The sequence below is a fragment of the Colletes latitarsis genome, chromosome 7, assembly GCF_051014445.1.
Source record: "Colletes latitarsis isolate SP2378_abdomen chromosome 7, iyColLati1, whole genome shotgun sequence".
Lineage (NCBI taxonomy): Eukaryota > Metazoa > Arthropoda > Insecta > Hymenoptera > Colletidae > Colletes > Colletes latitarsis.
The window spans coordinates 18,300,927-18,324,854 of record NC_135140.1 but is presented as its reverse complement, the minus strand read 5'-3'; the positions used below and the strand labels follow the sequence as shown (position 1 = coordinate 18,324,854).

Below are 23,928 nucleotides of genomic sequence, written 5' to 3'. Positions count from 1 at the left end.
CATTGTGGTTCGACGTATATACACATTTCTATTTTAGCAACATACAGAGACGTACATAAAATATTCTCTACGCCAATAACGTGTCCTGGGTACCATTAACAACTATCAAAGATTAAACTTGATCTAGAAATCAGATTTCCAATTATTTTATGTACATTTTCTCCTATTACTTATAATCGAGAAAGAGGGCATGCGTCAGTTTGCCTTTGTCGACTTTCCGAACCTCCACGAGCTCACGTACGCGTGATCTGGCATAATGTGAGAGAGCACCTTCGGTGCCTTTCTGGCATCTTTGAGAGACTCTTGAAGGAGAGTAGTCAGTTTACCTTTGTCGACTTTCCGAAACACTACAAGCTTACGTACGTTCGCGTGATCTGTCATCTCTGGTATAAACCAGAGATGCCAGACGAAGCGCCGAGTGCACCGTGGACACGTCCCATGGGAGTTAAGAGAAGCAGGCTCACATTTGCCTTCTCACTCTTGAACAACTGAAATCGGACCTCACGTCAACGGCATACGATTCGCAATCTCGACTGCCCAGGTATTTTTACTTGCCTTTTCTAGAGTTCATTACTGAACTCTGCAAATTACCCCTGGTTTCTATTTGCCTCTGATGACCAGTGCTGACGAAGGTACAGAACTCCCGACAACTTGTGACACCATACAGCGACTGTTACTGACTGCTCCTGATTACTGCTTGCCTCTGCTGGACTCTGCTGACCATCGCTTATATTTCTGACAACCTATAACGATTACTACTGACTTCTGCTAACCTCTGTTGGTCTTTGCTGATCTCTGTCAGCGTGTGCTTGTCTCTGCTGAACTTTCCTGGCCCCTGCCGAACGCTACTGACCACTGCAGGTATTTCTGATAATGTATAACGATTAATACTTACTACTGCATGCCTCTACAAGTCTCAGCTTGTCTTTGCAGGTTTCTGCTTGCCTCTGCATGCCTTTGCTGGCCTCTGCTGAACACTGCTGACCACGCCTGATGCTTCTGACATCGTATAACAATTACTACATGCTACTCTTCGCCCCTGCTCATCTCTGCTTGCCACTGCATACCTCTGCTCGTCTCTGCTGACCGCTGCTGACCACCTCTGATGCTTCTGACAACATATAACACTTACTACTTGCTACTATTCGCCCCTGGTGATCTCTGCTTGCCACTGCTGGCCTCTGCTGACCACCGCTTATATTTCTGGCAACGTACAACGATTTCTACGACTCCTGCCTTCCTCTGTTAACCTCTGCCAGCGTCCCTTGGCCTAAGCTGGCCTCTGCTGACCGCTGCTGACTACTGCTGACCACCGTTTATATTTCTGGCAACGTACAACGATTACTACTGGCTACTGCCACCCTCTGCTGACATCTGCCAACATCTCCCAGCCTCTGCTGACCTCTGCTGACCACCCCTGATGCTTCTGGCAGTGTATAACGATTACAACTTGCTACTGCTTGCCCCTGCTAGTCTCTGCATGCCTCTGCATCCCTCTGCTGACCTCTGCTGGCCCCTGCTGACCACGCTGACCTTTGTTAACAACTTCTAACATGATGTACATGTATTAAAACTTTGTATAATGTAAATCTATGGCAATAAATAATATAATTGCAAAGAATTCTATGTGTTCTCGTCACTTTTACCTTTCTTTTCCTCTCCCCATTATTCCTTTAGTTATAAGAAACCGTATCTCTACTTAAAACTGGAATTTCAAAGTGCCCGGAGCGTTTTCTGAAATGTCGGTGACCTTGACCCACTTTCGAAACTGGGTCAAGGCCAAATCCTGATTCCCAAAGCGCCCGGAGATTTCTAAAATTTCGAATGGCCTTGACCTACTTTCGAAATTGGGTCAAGGCCATCCGGATTTCCAAGTTGGCCCGGAGATTTCTAAAATTTCGAATGGCCTTGACCTACTTTCGAAATTGGGTCAAGGCCATCCGGATTTCCAAGTCGGCCCAAAGATTTCTGAAATTTCGAATGGCCTTGACCTACTTTCGAAATTGGGTCAAGGCCATCCGGATTTCCAAGTTGGCCGGAAGATTTCTGAAATTTCGAATGGCCTTGACCCACTTTCGAAATTAGGTCAAGGCCATCCGGATTTCCAAAGCGGCCGGAATTTTTCTAAGATTCGAATGGCCTTGACCCACTTTCGAAATTGGGTCAAGGCCATCCGGATTTCCAAGTCGGCCCAAAGATTTCTGAAATTTCGAATGGCCTTGACCCACTTTCGAAACTGGGCCAAGGTCAAGGTCAAATTCGGATTTCCAAAGTTCCCGGAACATTTCTAAAATGCTGGTGAACTTGCGAAGAAGGTGGTACGCATCTTATAGGTAGGAGAATGATTTGGAGAGGAAAAGGACGGTAAAAAATGATGAGAACACATTGAATACTTTAAAATTATATCATTTATTGTCATAGATTTACATTATACAAAACTTTGATACATATAAACATGTTATATTATATTACATCATGTCACAAGTTGTCTGCAGCGGTCAGCAGTGGTCAGCGATGGTCAGCTGACGTCGGGAGATGTTGGTAGAGACCAGCTTAGGTCGGGAGATGCTGGCAGAGGTTAACAGAGGAAGGCAGGAGTCGTAGTAATCGTTGTACGTTATCAGAAATATAAGCGGTGGTCAGCAGTGGTCAGCAGAGGCCAACGGAGGCCAGCAGAGGCATGCAGAGGCATGCAGAGGCAAGTAGAGTCCAGCAGGGGCAAGCAGTAACAAGTAGTAATCGTTATACGTTGTCGGAAGCATCAGGGGTGGTCAGCAGTGTTCAGCAGAGGCCAGCAAAGGCATGCACAGGCAAGCAGAAAGCTGCAAAGGCAAGCAGAGACTTGTAGGGGCATGCAGTAGTAAGTATTAATCGTTATACATTATCAGAAATACCTACAGTGGTCAGTAGCGTTCGGCAGAGGCCAGGAAAGTTCAGCAGAGACAAGCACACGATGACAGAGATCAGCAAAGACCAACAGAGGTTAGCAGAAGTCAGTAGTAATCGTTATAGGTTGTCAGAAATATAAGCAATGGTCAGCAGAGTCCAGCAGTGGCAAGCAGAGATCACCAGGGGCGAATAGTAGCAAGTAGTAAGCGTTATATCTTGTCAGAAGTATCAGAGGTGGTCAGCAGCGGTCAGCAGAGACGAACAGAGGCATGCAGTGGCAAGCAGAGATCAGCAGGGGCGAACAGTAGCATGTAGTAATTGTTATACGTTGTCAGAAGTAACAGGAGTGGTCAGCAGCGGTCAGCAGAGGCTGGGGGAGACTAATAGTAGCCAGTCGTAATCGTTATACGTTGTCAGAAATTCCAGGAGTGGTCAACTACGGTCAGCAGAGGCCAGTGGAGATCTGTTGACGGGAGGTCGGATATTAGTTGTTGAAGAGCGAGAAGGGAAGTGTGAGCCTTTCTCTCTCGACTCCCACGAGACGTGTCCACAGTGCACTCGGCGTTGTTTGTAAGTCAATGTATTTTCAGCAATAATAGTTTTGATAAACATAGACCAGAGTTGAAATTTATTATCATCGTCGTTGCATCTTTTAAGCAGAATGTCCCAAAATGAATAATTAACAGTGTCCAAAGCTTCTTACAACATTATAATAACTACAGTAGTGTCGGCATAAATGACTGCATTCTTGCCTACTTAAATATCCGTTTAGTTTGCCCGTGAAGCTCTCAGTGCATAAGTTAAAGATAGTGTGACCCATCGTTGGTACATGATTTGCACAGCCATCCACGGCAAAACGCCCAAGTTTGTCGTGGAATAGTTCGTTATCTTCAACGTTAGATGGCGCATATTTCCTGACCTCGAACCCTCTGGTGCTAAAACGCCCAAGTTTGTCGTGGAATAGTTCGTATCGTCCACGCTAGATGGATTTCTCGACAAACTTGGGCGTTTTAGCACCAGAGGGTGTGATGTCGGGAAATAGGCGCCATCTAGCGTTGGAGATAAAGAACTATTCCACGACAAACTTGGGCGTTTTAACACCAGGGGGTTTGAGGTCGGTAAATAAGCGCCATCTATCGTTGGAGATAACAAACTATCCGCGACAAACTTGGGCGTTTTGCCGTAGATGGCTGTGCAAATCATGTACCACCGATGGGTCACACTTTCTTTAACTTATGCTGACACTACTGTAGTTACTATAATGTAGTAAGAAGCTTTGGACACTGTTTATTAATCATTTTGGGACATCCTGCGTAAAAGGTGCAACGACGATGATAGTAAATTTCAACTCTTGTCTATGTTTATCAAAAATATTATTACTGAAAATACATCGACTTACAAACAACGCAAACGAGGGGCCGTAGAATGAATCTAAGCAAATAGTTACGTTTAAGATAATTACATACGATATTATACATTTCTAACAATTACACAATAAATAATATCACATTCTCCAGATTGCTTCCGATGATCCGCGTAGGATTTCTCCACAGTAGCATGGCGATGATATCTATGACTCCAATAAGATCGACAGTTCTCCATTGTCGTTCGACGGATATACACATTTCTATTTTAGCAACATACAGAGACGTACATAAAATATTCTCTACGTCAATAACGTGTGCTGGGTACCATTAACAACTATCAAAGATTAAACTTAATCTAGAAATCAGATTTCCAATTATTTTATGTACATTTTCTCCTCTTACGGGATACAATTAAATAACGACTCACTAATCCCTATGCGAGTTCTCGAGTAGATTTCAGTTTGATCTGATTTAGGTTAACTCACGTGTATGTGAGTTCGACAAGTTCAACTTACGTGTCCTGTCGGTCCTTTATAAACTGTGGGCAGAGTTGCCAGCAGTCGGGATAAAATGGCCGTCAGTGAGGACTCGATACACTTTGTGTTTAACAAATTTTGTGTGTGTGCTTGTATATATATATATAGAATATATCGTTTGTCAGTGTAGAAAGCAACGGGCTTTCTTATCTCGAATTCGTACGGTTCAGTAAAGGGTACGGAAATCTATGATCAACGCGCGTCACTGTGAACCTGATACGAATATATTCCCAAGCGATTTATAACCATGATTTATACTCCTCGCATTTCTCGTACCTCTATTCAATTTATTGGCTACTCATATACGATACATGATTCGAAATTTCCATGTTTTACGAGGGAGGAAGCATACTTACACATCATATGAGGCTCCATTTTGTTGTCGATACGTTCACTGGACCAAAAAAGTCCTCCTCTACTATTAGCGCTTCCGTCGGAGAAACGATGAAATACAATTATTCTACCGGATCTGGCAGGAGAAATGTATCATATTCTGTTTCATTTGTGGCCTCATGTGTTCGCCCTAAGGGTTGCCCTAGGCGTCAAACTGACTGAGCATGTCACGTGTCTACGTGTCAGCGACTTTAAAACCAGGGAGCTTCGTCTGTTTTTGGACGATCATTGAAAACTCAGCGAACAGGATTCACTTTTTTCGTAATAATTATGATTAATAAGGATCAGTCTTGTTGGTGTCGAATCGGTCCAAGGCTAAACCCCCAGGAATTGCTCCGTTAAAACTTTCAATGTACACTACGGGTTCGTGATTACCCGCAATTTATTCGGATTAACGCGTTTTACGGTTGGCGTCACGTCCTCGCAAAAAGACAAAGTTTTCGACAACGTCGAGGCGGGACTAACCTCTAATCCCATTAATTCGCAAAGCGATTCTACCCTTTGGGGTGGGAGGACAGCGCTGTGATAGAATTCTTTGACTCTACTTCTTGAATTTAACCTTTTAATATTTTTTGTTAGCATCGAGACATCTTTCTTTTTCGATATTTATAGAATAGCTGCTCTAGGGATCAGTTTAGGGAATCAAGAATGTTTTGAAACGATTGCTCTATTGCTTTACCTCCATGTTGAGTTTTAGGTTATGGTTGGCGAGTCCAAGGAGTAAGGTCAGCTCTGAGTTTGATTTGGATTCTTAAATACAACTTAAACTAATGTATGGTTAAATCTGGGTTGGATGTGGTTAGGTCGATTATACTCTCTACGCTTAGTTAGGCTAGGGTAAGGCGGAATTGGGGCTGAATCTCTACCATGTCAGAGTCACTTGGACAGGCTTAAATTTGTCAAATATACAGCAGACTCGATAGTCTAGTTATTCACACTGAAAAATGAAACGCAAGGATCTCCTACATTTCCTCTCTGATGGTTCGGTCATTTCACTCGAGACGTTAGCCCAGTTTACAATGTCCTCTTTGCATCGTTTCACATCAAACGAGTGGGTCGTTTAGTACCGCGTCAAACGCGAGACTTCATTACTGTTCATTACTGTTCTCGTGTCACGTATGTAGTACTAAACCTTGCTCGTTCGTTACTAATTAAACCTGTTCTTTAGACCACGGATCGCCCTTCAAGCGGGCCTCTCGTCGTTCGCCTCGTGCACATTGCACATGGTCATCGAGAATTCCTCCCGTCGGAGCTCGTTGTTCTCCAGAATGCGATTTTCCGGTACTGCGTAGGTGGTCCTCCTGGCAAGCTTCAGAGATTCGAGACCAGGATACCACTTTAACAGTCGCCACCATTTCTTTCCGGAACCGTCGACGTTCGATACTTTCACCGTCGTGTATTTTGCTGACACAGGCCTCCTAGAATCCCCGTTCATCTGATCCTTGAAAGAGCCCTTGTTATGGACGTCATCGACTATCTTCGTGTCTCTGATCTCCCTACCGTTCGATTCCGTCTGTTTCTTCTCGGTTTTCTGAGCCTTCGTCGCCGCCTGTTCCATCAACGAGGTGGTCTGCTTCGGGCTTTCGTCCCGGCCAGAATTCCCGGAACAATCCGTGCTCTCGTGAGGCAACGCAGTGCCTGCTGTAGCAGCTGTCCTGGAGCCCATCATCCTCGGCTGGGATTTGGATAGACTGGAGTAGGAACGTTGGCCGTTTCGAAGCGGCAGACCTGGCAGCCTGCACCTCTTCCACAGTGTTTCCTGAAAAAACAAAATTACAGCTCGTTGGTACGTGGGTTGGAACGGCGGGGTGGTCGATCGAGAGGTTGGCTACGCGGCGGGCGAAGGATCGATTAGGGTTCTTCCTCGCTCGCGTTGCTATTGCACAGAGATCACGCACTGTCGAGATGAGGGGAAAAGTGTAGGAGTTTCCGGGATTCCCCCTTACATGTTCGAGGACGATGACTGAGGATTTTAGTAGATAAAAGTTAGACACTACTTTGCCTCCTCACTTCAGGGAGGTAAAGTGTCTGAAGAAGATTTGCTCCACGTAATAAAGAAGGGGATTTCCATAATGGACTCCAAAGTCCTTGAAGCATTAGCTTTGGGCCATCATGGGGTCCTAACAGTGATCAGGGATAACGAAATATGAGGCTAAATTATGGGGAGGGAAGTATCACATGTCCTTTGGGATTCCCAGAGTCTCCTTATTGCATACTTGAGAATAGCCACTATGGAGGGTTTGGTTAGTAGAAATCTCATACCACCTTGCTTCTATTATCGCATAGGACTAGGTGGGTATATTAATTTTCTTTTAACTCGTGGTAGAGTGAACGAAAGATACTGTTTTAATCAATGGATGCTACCCAATCGGAGGGGGTTAAGTTCACCAACGACGGAACAAATAGGCTTCCATTGTCGTATCTCTCGTTGGCTCCGCCATAAAGTGCAGCGAGTGGTACAAAGTAAATCTGTGCAGCGACTAGAAATAGCACATAAAATTCGTGGACCCTTAGCTTCCGTCACTCAAGCGTGTGCTACCCGGTATTTGCACCTCGCTGCTCTTAACGAGGTCGCTGTATATCTCTTCCACTGCGCTTCCTTTCGAGTTCCACCCACGGGGAGACGACGTTACTCACCATGAAAGCAACGCGGAATTTGTTGGACATGATGTTGTAGAGAATAGGGTTAATCGTCGTGGACACGTAGTAGAAAACGCCAGATATGTAGGTCATGAGAAGATGGAAGTTCTCTATCCATATGCTGTTGGAGGATATGCGGTCTGGTTTCGTGCCGTAGATGTAGACCAGTCGTTGCACGTGAAACGGCGCCCAGCAGACGAAGAATGCTATCACCACCGCGACTGCAACAGAGTTAACGTGATTTAGTTGATTGAATATTCTTCGGGTGCAAATGCTTTCACTGTGGAGTCAAGGACGAGCAATTAGTAGCAGTTTAACGGTTCTAATTGATGTCAAGGAAACATAACCTCAAGAAATTATACGGAGTGACTGGATTTATTGACATGGTTGTGATTGGTCCAAAGCACCGGTTCAATAGAACTTAGAATCTTATTTTTGAATGTAGTATATATCTATGTTCTTTCTACGTTCGAGGAGTGTATATATAGCAACGGAGGGGTCGGTCGAGCGCTTGCGAGAGCGCGACCCCTCTGGTGGCGAGCACGGGAGGCGACGTCACAACTACAAAATGGATTCTCGAAACTATGTGATGGAATTGTTGCATTAAATCATCTAGCCATACATTTCGATCGCGATAGAAGGCATAAATTACCATCCATTTCACTAAATTTAACTATTCAAGCATCGGAGTTTACCAAATGCCAAGATATTGCACTCAACGTGCGTCGAAGCGACGCTAATATTAATGGCATTTCGTGCACAGCGTTGCGAACGAAATGTTGCAAAAGCAAATCACTCAGTGACTTTAAAGATTCTTGACGTACTAGATGGGAAATATGTTTTCTAACAGCCATTATTAACGTCTGCTTCTATAGTTTACGACCAGTAAAATATTATTTTGATCAATCTCTAGCAAGAATCTATTTTAGGTTACTGCTACGAAAGTCACAGCTTTCAGATAATTTCACCGAGTGGCGTATTATTCAGCAGGAACTTCCATATAAGTATGAAGTGTAAACAGCTCAAATGGCGTTGAAAGTAAACGATAATAATCAATGCCTTACCGAGTAGTTCATTAATAATCAAGGCCGAGGACGGTTTTTTAATTTAAGAAAGTAACTTACTTCCATAAAAGAAAGAACATCTTAAAAAGTAATGCTCCAGGTTTTAATAGCCATTAAATGTTTCTTTTATAGAGACTGAGGTACTTTTGTTATTAATTCTTTTTTTAACAAGATCGAGAGTCCCTGGTTTAGGGTTTAAGCCAAGTATTTTCCTACCGTGATTTGTTTAAGTTACCGCGAGATTTATGAATATAATTTCCAGATGCCTTCCAGAAAAAATCCAAAGAATTCTTTTCGAGATGCAGCTACACGTTGTTCTTAACCTAATCTTTTCCCTTGAACTTTAAAGTTCCACGTCCAACGGACTAATTAAAACAATTTTATTCCTTGCTGTAAAAGCCTTTTCTGTCCAATAACTTCTAGATAATTTTCAACGTTTCTTCGTCGAGATTAAATTAAACAACGTTTGCTATTATTAATTTTTGAATAGTATTGATTTAAAAAATGACGAAAGTGAGGTTTGTACAAAATATATTTCGTGTTTCGATTCCCCCCACTTTGAAAAACAATATTCTACAAAGTTAAGGGAATGTTTGCTTAAATTTTCTGCCACGATAGCTTCAGTGGTAATTAACGAAGCAATTAAGGAGAGATTTATACTTTGTGAAGGCTTTCCACGTGCTTGCAGGGTGAATAATTAAAGGTGGTTTTCTTCGCTCAAACGAAATTAACTGCAGGTCTTTTCCGGTTACGTTTCCACAAAAAGACAGTAAGAAATGTGTTATGTCAGTGGCAACTCATATTGGTGAAAATATACAGGGTGTTTGGCCACCCCGAGGGGTTCTAGAGGCCGAAATAAGACGAAAATCAAGAATATTAATTTGTTGATGGAAGCTTCGTTAAAAAGTTGTTAACGTTTAAAGTTCCGTTCGTACGGAATTTTTTTCTCGAAAATGTGCAGGATTTCGGGGGTATGGCTATTCACAAAAAATGATTGTAATTGACCCCCCTAACTAATAATATTTTTTTCAGAACGATTTAAAATATTTTAATTTCATCGAAAAATTTCACACCTTCTCGAATTTTTTTCTCGAAAGTGGGTAGGATTTCGGGGGTATGTGTATTGACCAAAAATAATTGTAATTGACCCCCCTAGCTAATAATATTTTTTTCAGAACGATTTGAAATATTTTAATTTCGTCGAAAAATTTCACACCTTCTCGAATTTTTTTCTCGAAAGTGGGTAGGATTTCGAGGGTATGTGTATTGACCAAAAATGATTGTAATTGACCCCCCTAGCTAATAATATTTTTTTCAGAACGATTTGAAATATTTTAATTTCGTCGAAAAATTTCACACCTTCTCGAATTTTTTTCTCGAAAGTGGGTAGGATTTCGGGGGTATGTCTATTCACAAAAAATGATTGTAATTTACCCCCCTAGCTAACAATATTTTTTTCAGAACGATTTGAAATATTTTAATTTCGCCGAAAAATTTCACACCTTCTCGAATTTTTTTCTCGAAAGTGGGTAAGATTTCGGGGGTATGTGTATTGACCAAAAATGATTCTAATTGACTCCCCTAGCTAACAATATTTTTTTCAGAACAATTTGAAATATTTTAATTTCGCCGAAATATTTCACACCTTCTCGAATTTTTTTCTCGAAAGTGGGTAGGATTTCGGGGGTATGTCTATTCACAAAAAATGATTGTAATTTACCCCCCTAGCTAACAATATTTTTTTCAGAATGATTTGAAATATTTTAATTTCGCCGAAAAATTTCACACCTTCTCGAATTTTTTTCTCGAAACTGCGTAGGATTTCGGGGGTATGTCTATTCACTAAAAATGCTTATAATCGACTCCTGTAACTAAAAATATTTTTTTTAGAACGATTTGAAATTTTTCTTTTTCGTCGAAAAATTTCACACCTTCTAGAATTTTTTTCTCGAAAGTGGGTACGATTTCGAAGTTATGTCTATTCACCAAAAATGCTTATAATTGACCCCCGCAACCAAACATAATTTTTTCAAAATGATTTGAAATTTTTTAATAACTTTTTAACGACGCCTCAATCAAGAAATTGATGTTCTTGATTTTCGTCTTATTTTGGCCTCTAGAATCCCCCATTAAAATTTTTCCCATGGGTGAAAGTTATAGGTTAGAAATTCTTGCTTTGCAAGCACCTCACAAGGGCGCCAAAATCAAACGATATGGAGAATCGATAGGTCGCGTGGGAGTGATCCAAGTTTCGTAACCTCGCATTATTGACCATAATGTTACGAAATTGCAATATCTCGATGATTAAATCTCGTATCGGTCTAGTCTTCGGACCGTGCATTCATCACCTGTTGATGATAGTCTGGGAAAAGTTGACAAATGACCGGGGAATATTAACGATGAGCTATCATCACGCGGGAAATGTGTGGTTTTTCCTATATTACACATTTTTCATCGTGAATTTTTATAGGCTTAACGGTAACTGGTTTCCTTCGACTTGGCTTTAAATCAAGCCAGACATTTTTACACCATTATTCGAGCAACAGTTTGCTCAGAGATATGACGATCGATAAATAAAAACAAAATCAAAATGAATTGATACAATTGCAGATGGTTCAGAGATTTTGGAATCCTTGATTCTCTCATTTTGTGGATTGTCATCCATTACATCCCATCAGCATCTTCCTGGCCGAGGAGTTCACGCTTTTGACGTTTATGGGGGCGAAGTTCGAGGCCATTTTTCACCACTTGTCGAAGTGATCGATCACTTCTTCCGGTTTCACGGCTAATCTTCCCCATCGTAACCCTCGGATTTCGTTTCATTAGTTTTCGAATGATCTGTTGTCAGAATTTTCGACAGTGACTCTCCCTCGTTCTGGATGGCGCTTAGTACGTTTAATTGCAGTGGAAATTGTTACAAATTATGAGACGCGTATTATTCTTTGATAGAATCAAATGTTTTTTTCTTGATTCTTACTTTGGCGAATGTTATACGCAGTCAGAAGCAAGGGCCATTAATTTTAGCACACCCCGTGTATGTGTACGTTATGTTCGATTTTACCCCGTGGCACGCAAGACAAATAAAACATTTACTATCCGGCCCTTCTTGAAACAAGTTTGCCAAAACCTGTTCGAGAACAGATAAATAGTAGGAGATAAAAAAAAGTTGGTGGAAAACGAGAAACTATAGATTAGGCCATTGTTTCTCAAACTTTTTCGATGCTCGTGGCCCCCTTATGAGTTTTTATTTATCTTAGTGGCCTGAAACCTCTTGTAATTGCCATTGCCTTGGTAAAATAACTATACTTAACGATTATTTATAATATATAGAGCATAAAAATTTTACATAAAGATTTTTCAATTCCTGAAAAAGACTGTTGAATCTCATTTGTCAAATTGCAGAGGTTTAAAATAACGTAAGCTTCGAAAATTTCAACAGAAATTATTGATTCTATTATGTTTAATTAACATACACGACAGAGGAAGGAGGAATTTTTAATTAAAAAGAAACCAGAGTGTCGTATAATTAGTAATCGCGGTAATCTTATTATTAATGAGAAACTCAGTGAAGGATATGGTGACAGAGTCAGTTGGTAATTGCTGGCTATGCAGGGAGAACTTTTCCCCTTCGTTACATCCCCTTGAACTTTTCACTTAGGTAGCCTGGTTTTGGTCTACCTATTCGAACGAGGTCTTTCCACGCGACAGGGGCGGCAGGAAGGGATTATGGCGCTGGGAGGACAGGGGGTGGAAACGAGACGGTCGTCTCGTCTTGTTTCTGCTAAATGGACTCATCAATAGGTTGCTCTAAAACCTAAAGCCTTGACTTAGATTTCAGAACACTGAACACGCAGGAGTCGACGGTGGAGCTAGAATGTACGGGAAGAAGATTGGTTCGATAGCTCTGTGATAGTGAATGCAGGAGGTTGTCACAAGGTGTTATCTGAAGGGATGATGAACGATTTTCTGGGTAAGAGCTTTACCCAGGGAGTTAATACTGGTGTGATTTTCATACCGACAGGCAAAGCTGTACCGAAACTGATATACTACGTGTATCGTTTGAGTAGGGCTGGATCACGTTTAGGGTGAGGTTAGTTTAAGTATGTACCAGGCGGGTTGTTAGAGTCTACTTATATTAGGCAAATTTGATCTAAACTAAGTAGCACGTGGTCATTCTACATTTATATTACATTGCTAATAGCTAAATTAGGTCTTAATCAGAGTCACATTTGATTCAGGTGACATAGTTATTGACCCCCCCTTCATCTAAGTAACGAATAGTCGTGTGATCATTAGACCTGGTGACTATGGGCCTCTGACTTCTTAGGAATCATAATTGTACAATGACGTTAGGTGGAGATGATGTGGGGGGTTGTTCTAATCAGGGGGCAAATTGAGCTTTTTCAAAGCATAGCGATTCTGTGTTGTATCTTGGCGGTTGCCAGGGTTCTAACACCGCATTTGAGGCCATTATCTGATTTTTGGTTGGTACAAGGTTCGACGAGACTCTATCACGTGGTCAGGGTGCACCATAAAAAAAAGAGGTCTGGCAACCAACAGTCGCGTTAGCTACCCTCGTGGACGTAAATGCAGTCGCGTCACGATCGATGCGACTAATGTAATTTTTGAGAACGTCACCAGCACTGTTCTGCTTCGTATACGTTTCTTAGGACCATGATAAACGAGCACCCGCGACAGTGTTTTGCTACTGTTTCGACGGAGTCGTGGGTCTCAAATTTAATGATATATTTGCTAATGAATTATCGAGATCCTTCATCCAGGACCTACGGAACCGATCGAGGTAGAGTAATGCTAACTGAAATTCTCGTTTATCATGCTCCGAAGGACTCGGGTACGACTGGAAAATATTAGCTAATGACTTTCAGTGTGTCTAATTAGGGTACGTCTACACGAGGTAGCTAATGGCTGTGTCTAGACTAGGTAACTAACGATTAAATCCAGTCTACACCACATCGTTTTAGGTCTTAATGAGGTAGACGATCGGTGTTAGGTCTAGGAAAGGTAGCTAATTTCTATATAAGGTCTATATTAAGTGTCTAATGATCGTATCAAGTCCAGATGAAGTAGCTAATACTTATGGTAGAATTACGTGAAGTAACTATTGGAGCTACCAGGTCTAGACGAAGGAGACAATCATGTTAAAGTTTGCTGAAGTGACTAGTGGTCCTGTTAGGTATGGATTAACTCTGGTCAAGGATGTAGAGGAATATACCGAGGGCTTTTAACTTTTTACTAGAGAGAAATAGGTTAGCTATATTTGTTTTTCGTCCTAGAGAAGTCTACTTAAATCTGTTAAGTCCTCAGATAGGAGTCATTGAAGGCTGGATGGGATTAAAGTCTATTTTTTATACATAGAATGAAATATTTATATAGAAATTCCCTGCCTTCGTTTTTGGAATGCCCAAGAAATGAGAACATCATCGTTCAAATAGAAAGAAATGATGGATTCAAGATGGCGGATATCAGTTACAAAAGAAACACGTTTTTCAAATCTGATTTTACAAAAGGAATATTAAAATTAACGAAGATGGAGACATTTTATTATCTCTCGATTGAAATTTCTCAAATCGACCGAAACAATCTCTGTTTGTTGCCTTATGAACCAGTTTAAACTAGCGGAACATCAATATTCGTAAATCGTGGTTGATCGTTGTTTGTAATAGAAGCTTAAGTATATACAGCGCTATTCAAACAGTATACTGAAATAGCGACGGTATCTCATCCTGCGTAGAGTAGACTATATTGCAACATAAAAGCAATTCGATGAACATAATGTTCGCGCAGTCTACAGAACGTTACTTTCTAGCGTAAATGAACTATTTTACTTTGTTTCTTCCGTCACCATCATGGTGGGGCCACAGGAGGAAAAATAAAAACGATATTTTTCAAATAAAGTATTTTTAAAAGGTGGAGAATCTTTAAAAAATGTTGTAAATAGCCATAAAGTCTTAGACCCCCATTTTCATGTTTCATCCATTGCAAATGGCCGTTCGTTTCGTGGTCTTGGAACATAAAATACGGTTGTGCAATATACCAACCAGAAAGACGTTTCTTAAGAATAAATTTTCGACTCATTTATGCAGTTTTATTTTAGTAAGGGTTCAAAGTGCAGTCGAATTTATTAATGACGCACAGATTCGTCGAACGACACCGAAACGAAGTCATTAAATTGACGAAGAATTTGCTAAAGCTTCCTGATACAGTTGCTCGTGGATAACATTTATATTGTAATCAATTAGTACACATTAATTATGGCTGTTGGTGTTAAGAATGTCGATTCCCATCTGCGACTATTGCTGCATCACGGTGTCATAAATCGCGTAATCGGCCCATTAAAGTTTCGATGCGCTTTAAAGGTCGCCGAGATTATCTGTGGCGTTTATATACGCTGTTAGTTATTTTGAAACAAAGCAAACAGATAGCTGTAATTACAGTCCCTGGTTATATCTACGGAGAAAGGAATTAGGTTTGGCGATCAAATGCTATATAATGTCCATGCCTATTTCTGTGTAATTATTAGTGTTAATTTTGTGGTAGAAACTGCGTGAAATATTTTGGAGCAAAGCTAGTAAGTTAATGGCGCCATGATTCTGAAACCTGACAGGGCGCCATATTTAAAAATCAATCGTTAACCTCACCACTTCGATCGTACATAAAATTTAATAAATAAAACAAAAAATTTTGTTCGTAACAACGATGCAAAACATTCCTACGTATCATGGTTCAAAATTGGATAGCGGGATGCAAAAATTTTATACGTTTCGAGCATAAAAATGAACGGGAATAAAATGTTAATCTTTCTGGTTGATGGAGCAGTATATAATTCTTTTTTTATCGATCGTACCACTTCGGAATAAATTCCCAAAAACTACTTTTCGGCAGAGAGAGACGACCATCTTCGAAATATTTAATTTTGTATAAAAAAAATATTTACGTTGGAAATACTGAATTTGCATGGAACTATGCTGTTTTCGGTTTCGTTTAAGGGGCACGTTCGAACTCAGAACCGGTAGCGTCTTTGGGGATTTAATATTCCGCTACTGTCTTTCAGAAATTCGCCTTCCATTCTTGCTGAATAAAACACAGAATTTCCGAGAGGTCGTGTATTAAAAAAATATTCATTTTTGGGCAATATCTCATGAAAACGATCGTGTTTACCTAACCATCGTCGAGGAACCAGAGGCCCGATTCCAAGGCAAATGATTACCATTTAATAATAACGTACAAACGAAGGAAGTAATGAACTTTAGTACCATTCTCACAATTTACAAAGCGAATTTCATGTTTTCCATTGGTTCCCTTGCGGTAGAGAAATTCTCGAGGAAAAGAAACAGGTTTTCCATCTCTTTTAAGGGGGTTGTATATGAACAGAGAAGAAACTTGACTTTTTATGGAAATTTTTAATATCCTGGAGTATTCAAAAGTCCATCAGTTTTTGTTCGAAATGTTTTTTGGTAAAAATTTCTAAAAAATCGGAGTCAATGTTAAAAAATACACTGTGTATAATCCCAGGATTTTCCTGGACATTCGATTTTTTAATAGCTTTTTGAGATCAAAAGGGATTACCTTTTGTGTGTAGGATAACACTCAAAACAGAACAAAAATTTCTTTTAATGAATACGAAGAAGGAAAGGATTGACAAAGTCAAGTTTAAAGGGGTTGTTACTGTAATTTAGCAACGATTTACGATGTTCGAAATATTTAAAAAAAAGAATATAAAACTAAAAAAAAGTTTTCTAACACTCTTGCTTCGACAATCAGCTTTCATACTGCTTCATTATCTTAAAGAAACTTAAAAACTTCTTAATTTAAAAATGGTAGGGGGATGAGTGGAAGAACTGCTTAAAAGTTGATTGCGAAATCAGTGAACAGTGTCGAGGTTCCTATATCCTCATTAACCTACACAAACCAGTGCTCGAAAACAGTTATAAAACAGTTTCGATGACTTCTTATTCCGAGTAACTTTCATAATGGACCTAAATTTCGGTCTTATATCGAGACAATACAGTTTCGACGCCTAATCGAGAACAAATTCGCCAGCCAAATCTGGTAAAGCTTTTGCAACTCACCGAGCATCTTCACGACCCTCCTGGACGACCTTCCAGGATGATGCTTGCAGCTTCCGCCCTCCTCCCTGCCAGGTCTCCTCTTCATCATGTTCGACTTCCTGAGCTTCAGCCCGATGAGGATGTAGAGCACGGTGATTAGGCTCATAGGCAACACGAGGAAGAATATGGTGGACAGCTGGAACGAGTACCTCACCAAGGTCCTCTTCAAGGTGCATATCACCATAGTAGGGTCTATCTCGTGTTCGACGAGGCCGAACTGTAGGGCCTGGGGCAGCGCGAACGACAGTGCCACCAGCCACACGATCAGGATCAGCTTTACCACCCTGGACAGCTTGGACATGGTGTGGGCGAGGAAGGGATGACAAATGGCCACGTATCTCTCTATGGTGAATGCGGTGATGGTGAGCACCGACGCGTTGGTCGACGTCTCCGCCGCCAGGCCACGCAAAATGCAGAATCTCTCGCTGAATATGTAGCAGTACTTGCACCAGACGAAGTAGATCTCCCCTGGCAGGCCGGAGACCAGCAGCAACAGGTCCGACACCGCCAGACTGAACAAATAGTAGTTGGTCGCCGTGTGCATCGACTTGTTGCGCGCGATCACGATGCACGTGCTGATGTTGCCGATCAGACCGGTCACGAAGATCGACACGTAGATGATGGTCACTGGGACGACTATGTAGAGCGAGTCTCTGCGAGAAGGCATCTGTTGGACCTTCTTCGACGGGTCCTCGAGCCTGTTGTGATGGTTGGAGAAGTTCTGGATGGCGAGGTAGGACTCGTTGCTCAGCTCGGTGCTCAGCGTGCCTAGCAGGTCCATAGCGGTGACTTCTATCTCGCCTTCGATCATGTCGATTGTTTGCCCGCGCGGATAGTCATCGATTGATCATATTATCTCGGACACTGATTGAAGGATCGTTCGGTGGACGAAGGATGACGGTCCTCGGGAGGGGCGAGACAACTCGTTCGGTCCATTTAAGGGCCAGGGCACGCGGCTACCGGTTTCCACGCGAACTGGTTTCTCAGTTTCGCGAAAACGGAACGCTGTTGTTGTTGGGCGTGGTGACACGGGGATTCGATGACACCTGGTGATTTTTCAAATTACGAGTCGGACAGGGGACCGTCGAACCGTCACGGGCGCCGCGCGAATCACGACTGAGGATGCCACCGACGCGACCTACGACGCCGGTCGACGGACGCTTCTGCGCGCCTCCGTACGACGGACGCGTCCACGCGCTCGAGAACATCTCCCTCGTGTTTCCTTACGCGCGTCCTTGCCCGTCCTCTGGCCTGTAAATATTATGTCAAACGAATTAATCTTTCGTGGCGTGAAAGGCGACTTTTTACTGTTTTGATGACCGAAGAAAAAATTGATTACCAATTTTGTTTGAAATTTAAATGAGGAACGAACGTTTCTTTTGTCTCAGGGATTCGAGGAAACGCCGTTCGGTGCACAAAGCATCCACTGGAGCTGGTTTTCTATCGTTTGAGTTGGTCTGGGTTAGGTTTGAAAACGTTTTTGTTGCGATCTTCTGATTTTTATGTATTCTTGGAGCCTCTTTTGTTAGAACTGCTGTCCGTTGATAAAAAAATATAGTAATTTATGTATAGTCGTATTTGGTCCTTGAATTGTCTAGAAGATTGAGTTATTTTTAAAAATGAAATTTGAAGCTTGCACTGCTGATCGAATATCGATCGAAGTCTCCCATATCGAGTAAGCGAGCAGATTAAGCGTTGGTTTGGAATGTCTCTATCCCGACACTAATTCACTTGAGGGTGCAACAATTCGAGATACCGTTAAACCAGCGGCTTTAAGGAGCGTGTCAGACTGGGGAGTCCTTGGTCTGAAATTATAGTCGTCATAGTTGTTGCATTCTACTAAATCTCTAACGATTATGAGGATCGCTAACTTGTCCCTTAAAGGAGCTAGTGTTATTCAGATTTTGGAGTCGTCCCCTATAGTTGCACCCTATTATTATCATCTTCTAGGACACTGAATAATATTGGGTGAATAGGATTTACTCCAGGCATTCTTTCAGAAGCCTTCAGATGACTTCAATTTTAGTATAGCCATGCATCCACTGTAATAACCACCATGAGAATGATTCATGGTTGCTCGTATAGGCCAAATCTCTTGGGTAACAGTGGCTGACCTATCGTAGTGCGGAATAATTATTATGATAGGTACAATCGCGGCTACCGTGGCCATACATCGTCGATGCTAACGCATGGAATGCAATCGACTGCCTCATTTGCATAGGATAAATATTAATACGGGTCTATTTCTGTAGCTACTGTTAGACACTAAGACACCATTATAGATGCAAGGAGATAGCTATAAATTAGAGGCCCATATTCAAATATAGTGGCTAGAGCAACATTATAGAGCACAACCGCCCTATAATTTAACCATAACCCTATTTAATTCTTAAAAGTCAAATATGACGTAGTTTTTGATACTATATATTACAAAAAAAATTCGATGAGAAATGCATATCCCTTGATCGAGTTCACTGAGTCGTTCAAAGCCAACGCGTAATCGAGATTCTCCGAGACGTTCCATAATAATACTCTTTTCCGTCCAATTCTGGGTACGTTTCGCGGGTGAAACAACCCTCCGCCGCTCCGGTTCATCCTCCTAGGTGTAATTCTATCCTTCCCTCGAAAGAAGAGCCGAACGTCCTCGGTTTCTGTCGAGAAGTGTCGAATTCGGTTCGCGTCGTTTAACTCGTAGATGCAAGGTCTCCCCGAGGTCCCCTCCCTGTTCATCTCTAGTTTCTTTCGTCGCACAGCATCCCGCGAGTTTTCCGCGTAGCAACGCTCCGTATCGTTTTTCCGACGGGGTTAGGTTAGGTGGATCGACTTCTTTGATTTATGGTTCCGTTCGATTGCCCCCCCAAACGATGATTTCACCCGGTTGCCTCGCTTTAATCTTTCACCTAATACGCCCCGGAAAGAAGGTGGAATTGAAGGTAGAGTGGTGATGGAGGTTGACGGAATCATTGTTATTTCATAGAGGAAAATCGATGCATGGTGGATTCCAGGACAGTTCAAGGGCACTTGCCTTTGTCCAAATCGACCCCATTTGTTTTTACGTTAAGCAGAAACGTTGTACTATGATATATTGTCGCACAAGCACGCCATACTATTATTGTGTCACTATATAGTATCATACTCTACTGAAATAATATAGAGTACTACTATATATTACTCTATACTGCTATATTACTGTGATATATTATTGTTACTACCCTGTATTACTGTTTTATCAGTGTATACTACCATCCTATACTGTTCCACACCCCTCTAGTTGTGCTCTACGCTACTACATAGTTCTACTGCTCTATAATAATGCTCTATACTGTTGTACTACTATTGCACTGTACGACTATACTATTATATCATACTACTCTATTGCTATATCGTATTATGAGTCAAGAGCATTATTCTATACTACTATATGTATAGTAATACTGCTCTATACTGCTATACTACTATTATGTCGCACAATTATGCTATCATAACATATTCCTCTACTTTACTCTACTACTATATCGTAGTATGACTCTATAGTATTGCTAATTACGAATATCGTTGTACCCCATAAATGGTTTGCCATGGAGTCCAATTAGGGACTTCGAATGGTTTGGAAGTACCGCCTGTTAAAAATGATTTCCAGTAATCGAAGACCAGTACCAGAACCAATATGGTTGTCACGAGATACTTCCAGCAGAAACCGGATGTATTCTTAATTGGCCCCTCATAAATATATTCGTCGATTTCGTACAACCATCGACCGCATTCCTTACTGCATTTTTACGTCCTCTGTTATTTTCCCGGTTCGTTTTACTCGGCAAAGAGAAACGCGTTAATAACCTATTTTTTCGAATAACCTGTTCGATAAAAAAAATTCTGCTCGACCTTGTTTCGCGATTATTGACGGGGCCTTTGAACTCGTAACTGACAAATTTCTACCGGGTGTGTTGTCGAGGTTGGGTTAGTAAAACCTTTCTTTGGTGCTGTATATTTATTTTGTTATTCAGTCGATACTTCTTGATGCAATACAAATATATTACTAGAAAAATACGAGTAAATACGAGTTCTAGGCTGGTCCGTGCTCGAATGGCCCGTTTAGAAGTCGGTCGAAGAGCGTATAGGGGGCTCGATCGAGCGCTTGCGAGAAAGACAAGAGCGAGCACTGTGGTAGGGGCCAGCAGAGGTTGGCAGAAGCAAGAAGAAGGAAGTAAAAATCATTATACGCTGTTAGTAGTATCAGGAGGTCAACTGAGGTACGCAGAGACCAGTAGAGGGGGTTCAGGGGTCCCAGAAGACCCAGGGCTCCGTTTGCAATCTCTGGTTATTAGGACTATACGTATAAAGATGCACAATTTTAATTCAAAACATGGAACACCTTTGAAAACCTCGATAACTGTTACTTCGAAAGGAATCGTATGTATGTCGACTCTTTATTCTTAGAATTAATAAACGTTCGACTGACGCAAAGCGACCGATTTGAGTTACCGTTATTTTTTACACACGAGAATAATTGGCGAACTGTAGTTTTCCATACGAATCGAATAAATTTAATTAAAAGACGAGCTCAGGAATCTGGTTCTCGTGTCGAGTAAAAAGTTATCGATGTTGCGGCGTCCGTTACGCAACAACGGGATCAACGTAGACGTTCCACGGAATTGCTTTCGTCCAATTTGATTAATTTTTAAAAAGGGGACCCCTGGTTTCTATTTTCTCTTCGTGATCTGCGTAACAGAGTATTACTCGCTGCATCGTCCAGGCGTCTGAATCAGAAACTGAGGCAATTAATTGTTCAAGAGATACAGAGGGATGAGAAAGGAGGGTACCAAAATTAAGGTACATTACTTCCGTTTATAGCAAGTGGTATTTCTATAGTTATAGCAGGAGCTCTAGACATTACTTTCGTTTATAGCAAGTGTTAAATAGTTAGAGTAGGAGTTCTAGATATAATTTCCTTAAAATGTATTTAAATTTTGCGTTGTAAATCAAGTATCACAAAAGTTCGGTGGCTCAAGGACGAAAATCCTTTCAGCAGAAAGTTTCATACTTTTGGCTCATCTGTATGCAGAGGAATCGCGTCTACTACCGTGAAATGACTGAACGTACTTGCTCAAAACTTTCTACGTTCGAACTTTGCGCCATAAAGTGCGACGTTAGGAGCTATGGACGTTTCTTTAAGCTCGATCGCGCGGCTACGGTTATCGGTTCCAGATATTTTGCATGCAAAACTATCCACCCTCCTTCGTCGAATACACCTCCTACGGAATGGTCCCCGGAAAATAACAACCATCTCGATAAATCTTTATTTATTTGCTATTTAGACATACGATCACATTTTTAATACATCAGTTCGAGAAGTCTCGCCACGCGCACATTTCGATCCGAAACCGTGGCCTCGGTTCAAGGAGATCAATATACACCACTGTACAAAAAGAAATGCGAGAGGTGTCTCTAAACGGGTACACCATGGTCCTCGTGACTGAATGTAATCGAATTCAGTCGTCAGTTAAGCGTAAGCAGTCCATTCAGGATCCAAGAACCATGGTTTATCCATAATATCGTCTTTCATGAGTGTTTGGTCCAGAAACCACCTGAAAGGATCAATGCAGAACATGACTAGGTTACAAATTAATCGTCAGGAATGGACACCTTGGACCCAACTTGTATCACGGTATTACAGAAGAATTTTCCAATTAGACAGAAAGATATGCAGTATTGAATAGTGCATCAAATGTGTGTTGTAATTTTCGTTAGGGATACTTGCAAAGAAATCACTGTTTATGTTTCTCGAATATATTAATGAATAATATTAGACAGAAGGACATGTAATATTGAGAATTCAAAATACCCACAGTATTGCCTCGCTTATTGCATTAATTTGCGTTAGGGATATATGCAACAGTTCTCAGAACAAAGCCACTAGAGGCAGTAGTCGTTTGTAACAGAAAATATACATTAGATTGCAGAAGAACGAACATTTTACCAATGTTCCCCAGACTTTTCAATTTACCTTGAAATGGTTCGATACTCCGTAGTACGGAAAGATGCCACCTAAGATGTAGCGATAGTAGCCGTTGTGCCTAACGCGATATTCACCCTGTTTGATGCCCTCCGGGACTTGCCACGTAATGGTCACCTGACTCGAGCCTAGAACCACGGATGTCCTCTTCCACTCGAATCTGTACCATTGACACCAAATGGATACGATTATTTGTCTGCCTGGCGGACCTGATACTCCATTATCGATTTTATGAATATACATAGGGTTAGATTTAATGGCAATCCATAACCTCGATTAATGCAACAATTCAGCCCCGATTTGTTAACAATAGCTCATATTTCCGGCAAATTAGTTAGCCTATATTTTCTGTCAAAGTACACCAAGCAATTAGAGAAAATTCCATCTGAATTAGACAAAAATAGGAGGAGTTATGGGAAGATCACAAACACACAGACTTCGACGTTGATTTAAGAGGTTTCATTCTGCATATGCACTAATATTGCACTAATATAGCTTCAGTCAATTAAGTAAATCGTGTTTTTGCTCCTCCAATATTAACGTCCAACAATATTTGCTCATTTTCCTCGTTCCATGAATCTCTAATGCGAATTTAAAAGAAAAATATTAAACGTTCGATGTTCCGCAGAATATTTACGACAAGTATTTGCATTCGTTAATTCAAGCGACGAGCTAATATCGATGCGCACGTGCCGGTGTGTTGGGCGATATCGTAAATATAAATTGCAAATAACCGGAACGATTTACGTACTTCGTCTCCCAGCTTGCATCGGTGGCCATCGGGACCCACACTTCGTCATCCGTCAATCTCTCGATCGTCAGGAATGTTTTCTCTGTCATCATATTGTTACGCGGATGACCAGAGATCTGTCCAAGACAAAATAAATAAACGAATAA

At 41.4% G+C, this 23,928-nt stretch overlaps 2 protein-coding genes across 5 annotated transcripts in view; both read right to left on the bottom strand.

Annotated features, from left to right (window-relative positions):
* Positions 1 to 5,730: 5,730 nt before the first annotated feature.
* On the bottom strand, positions 5,731 to 18,236 carry LOC143343730 (pyrokinin-1 receptor). The gene is made up of 3 exons (XM_076768925.1): positions 16,980 to 18,236; positions 7,823 to 8,046; positions 5,731 to 6,944 (listed from the first exon to the last, which is right to left on the bottom strand). Exons 1-3 carry the CDS (start codon positions 17,827 to 17,829, stop codon positions 6,369 to 6,371), a joined length of 1,650 nt encoding a protein of 549 aa, XP_076625040.1. The 5' UTR covers positions 17,830 to 18,236; the 3' UTR covers positions 5,731 to 6,368.
* Positions 18,237 to 22,301: 4,065 nt separating this feature from the next.
* The window catches only part of Cdase (neutral ceramidase), a 35,745-nt gene continuing 34,118 nt past the window's right edge, over positions 22,302 to 23,928 (bottom strand). For all 4 annotated transcript variants that reach the window (XM_076768241.1, XM_076768238.1, XM_076768239.1 and 1 more), the window contains exons 13-15: positions 23,783 to 23,898; positions 23,023 to 23,191; positions 22,302 to 22,603 (exon numbers count right to left, since the gene is read on the bottom strand). In XM_076768241.1, coding sequence (XP_076624356.1) covers positions 22,559 to 22,603; positions 23,023 to 23,191; positions 23,783 to 23,898 — 330 coding nt within the window. In that variant the 3' untranslated portion in view covers positions 22,302 to 22,558. The remainder of the gene's footprint in view (positions 22,604 to 23,022; positions 23,192 to 23,782; positions 23,899 to 23,928) is intronic.

Coding starts and splice junctions, on each gene's coding strand:
- LOC143343730 (XM_076768925.1), bottom strand. CDS start 17,829: ATGATCGAAGGCGAGATAGAAGTCACCGCTATGGACCTGCTAGGCACG. Junction 8,047..16,979: donor GAGGGTCGTGAAGATGCTCG/GTGAGTTGCAAA, acceptor ACTCTGTTGCAG/TCGCGGTGGTGATAGCATTC. Junction 6,945..7,822: donor AATTCCGCGTTGCTTTCATG/GTGAGTAACGTC, acceptor TTGTTTTTTCAG/GAAACACTGTGGAAGAGGTG.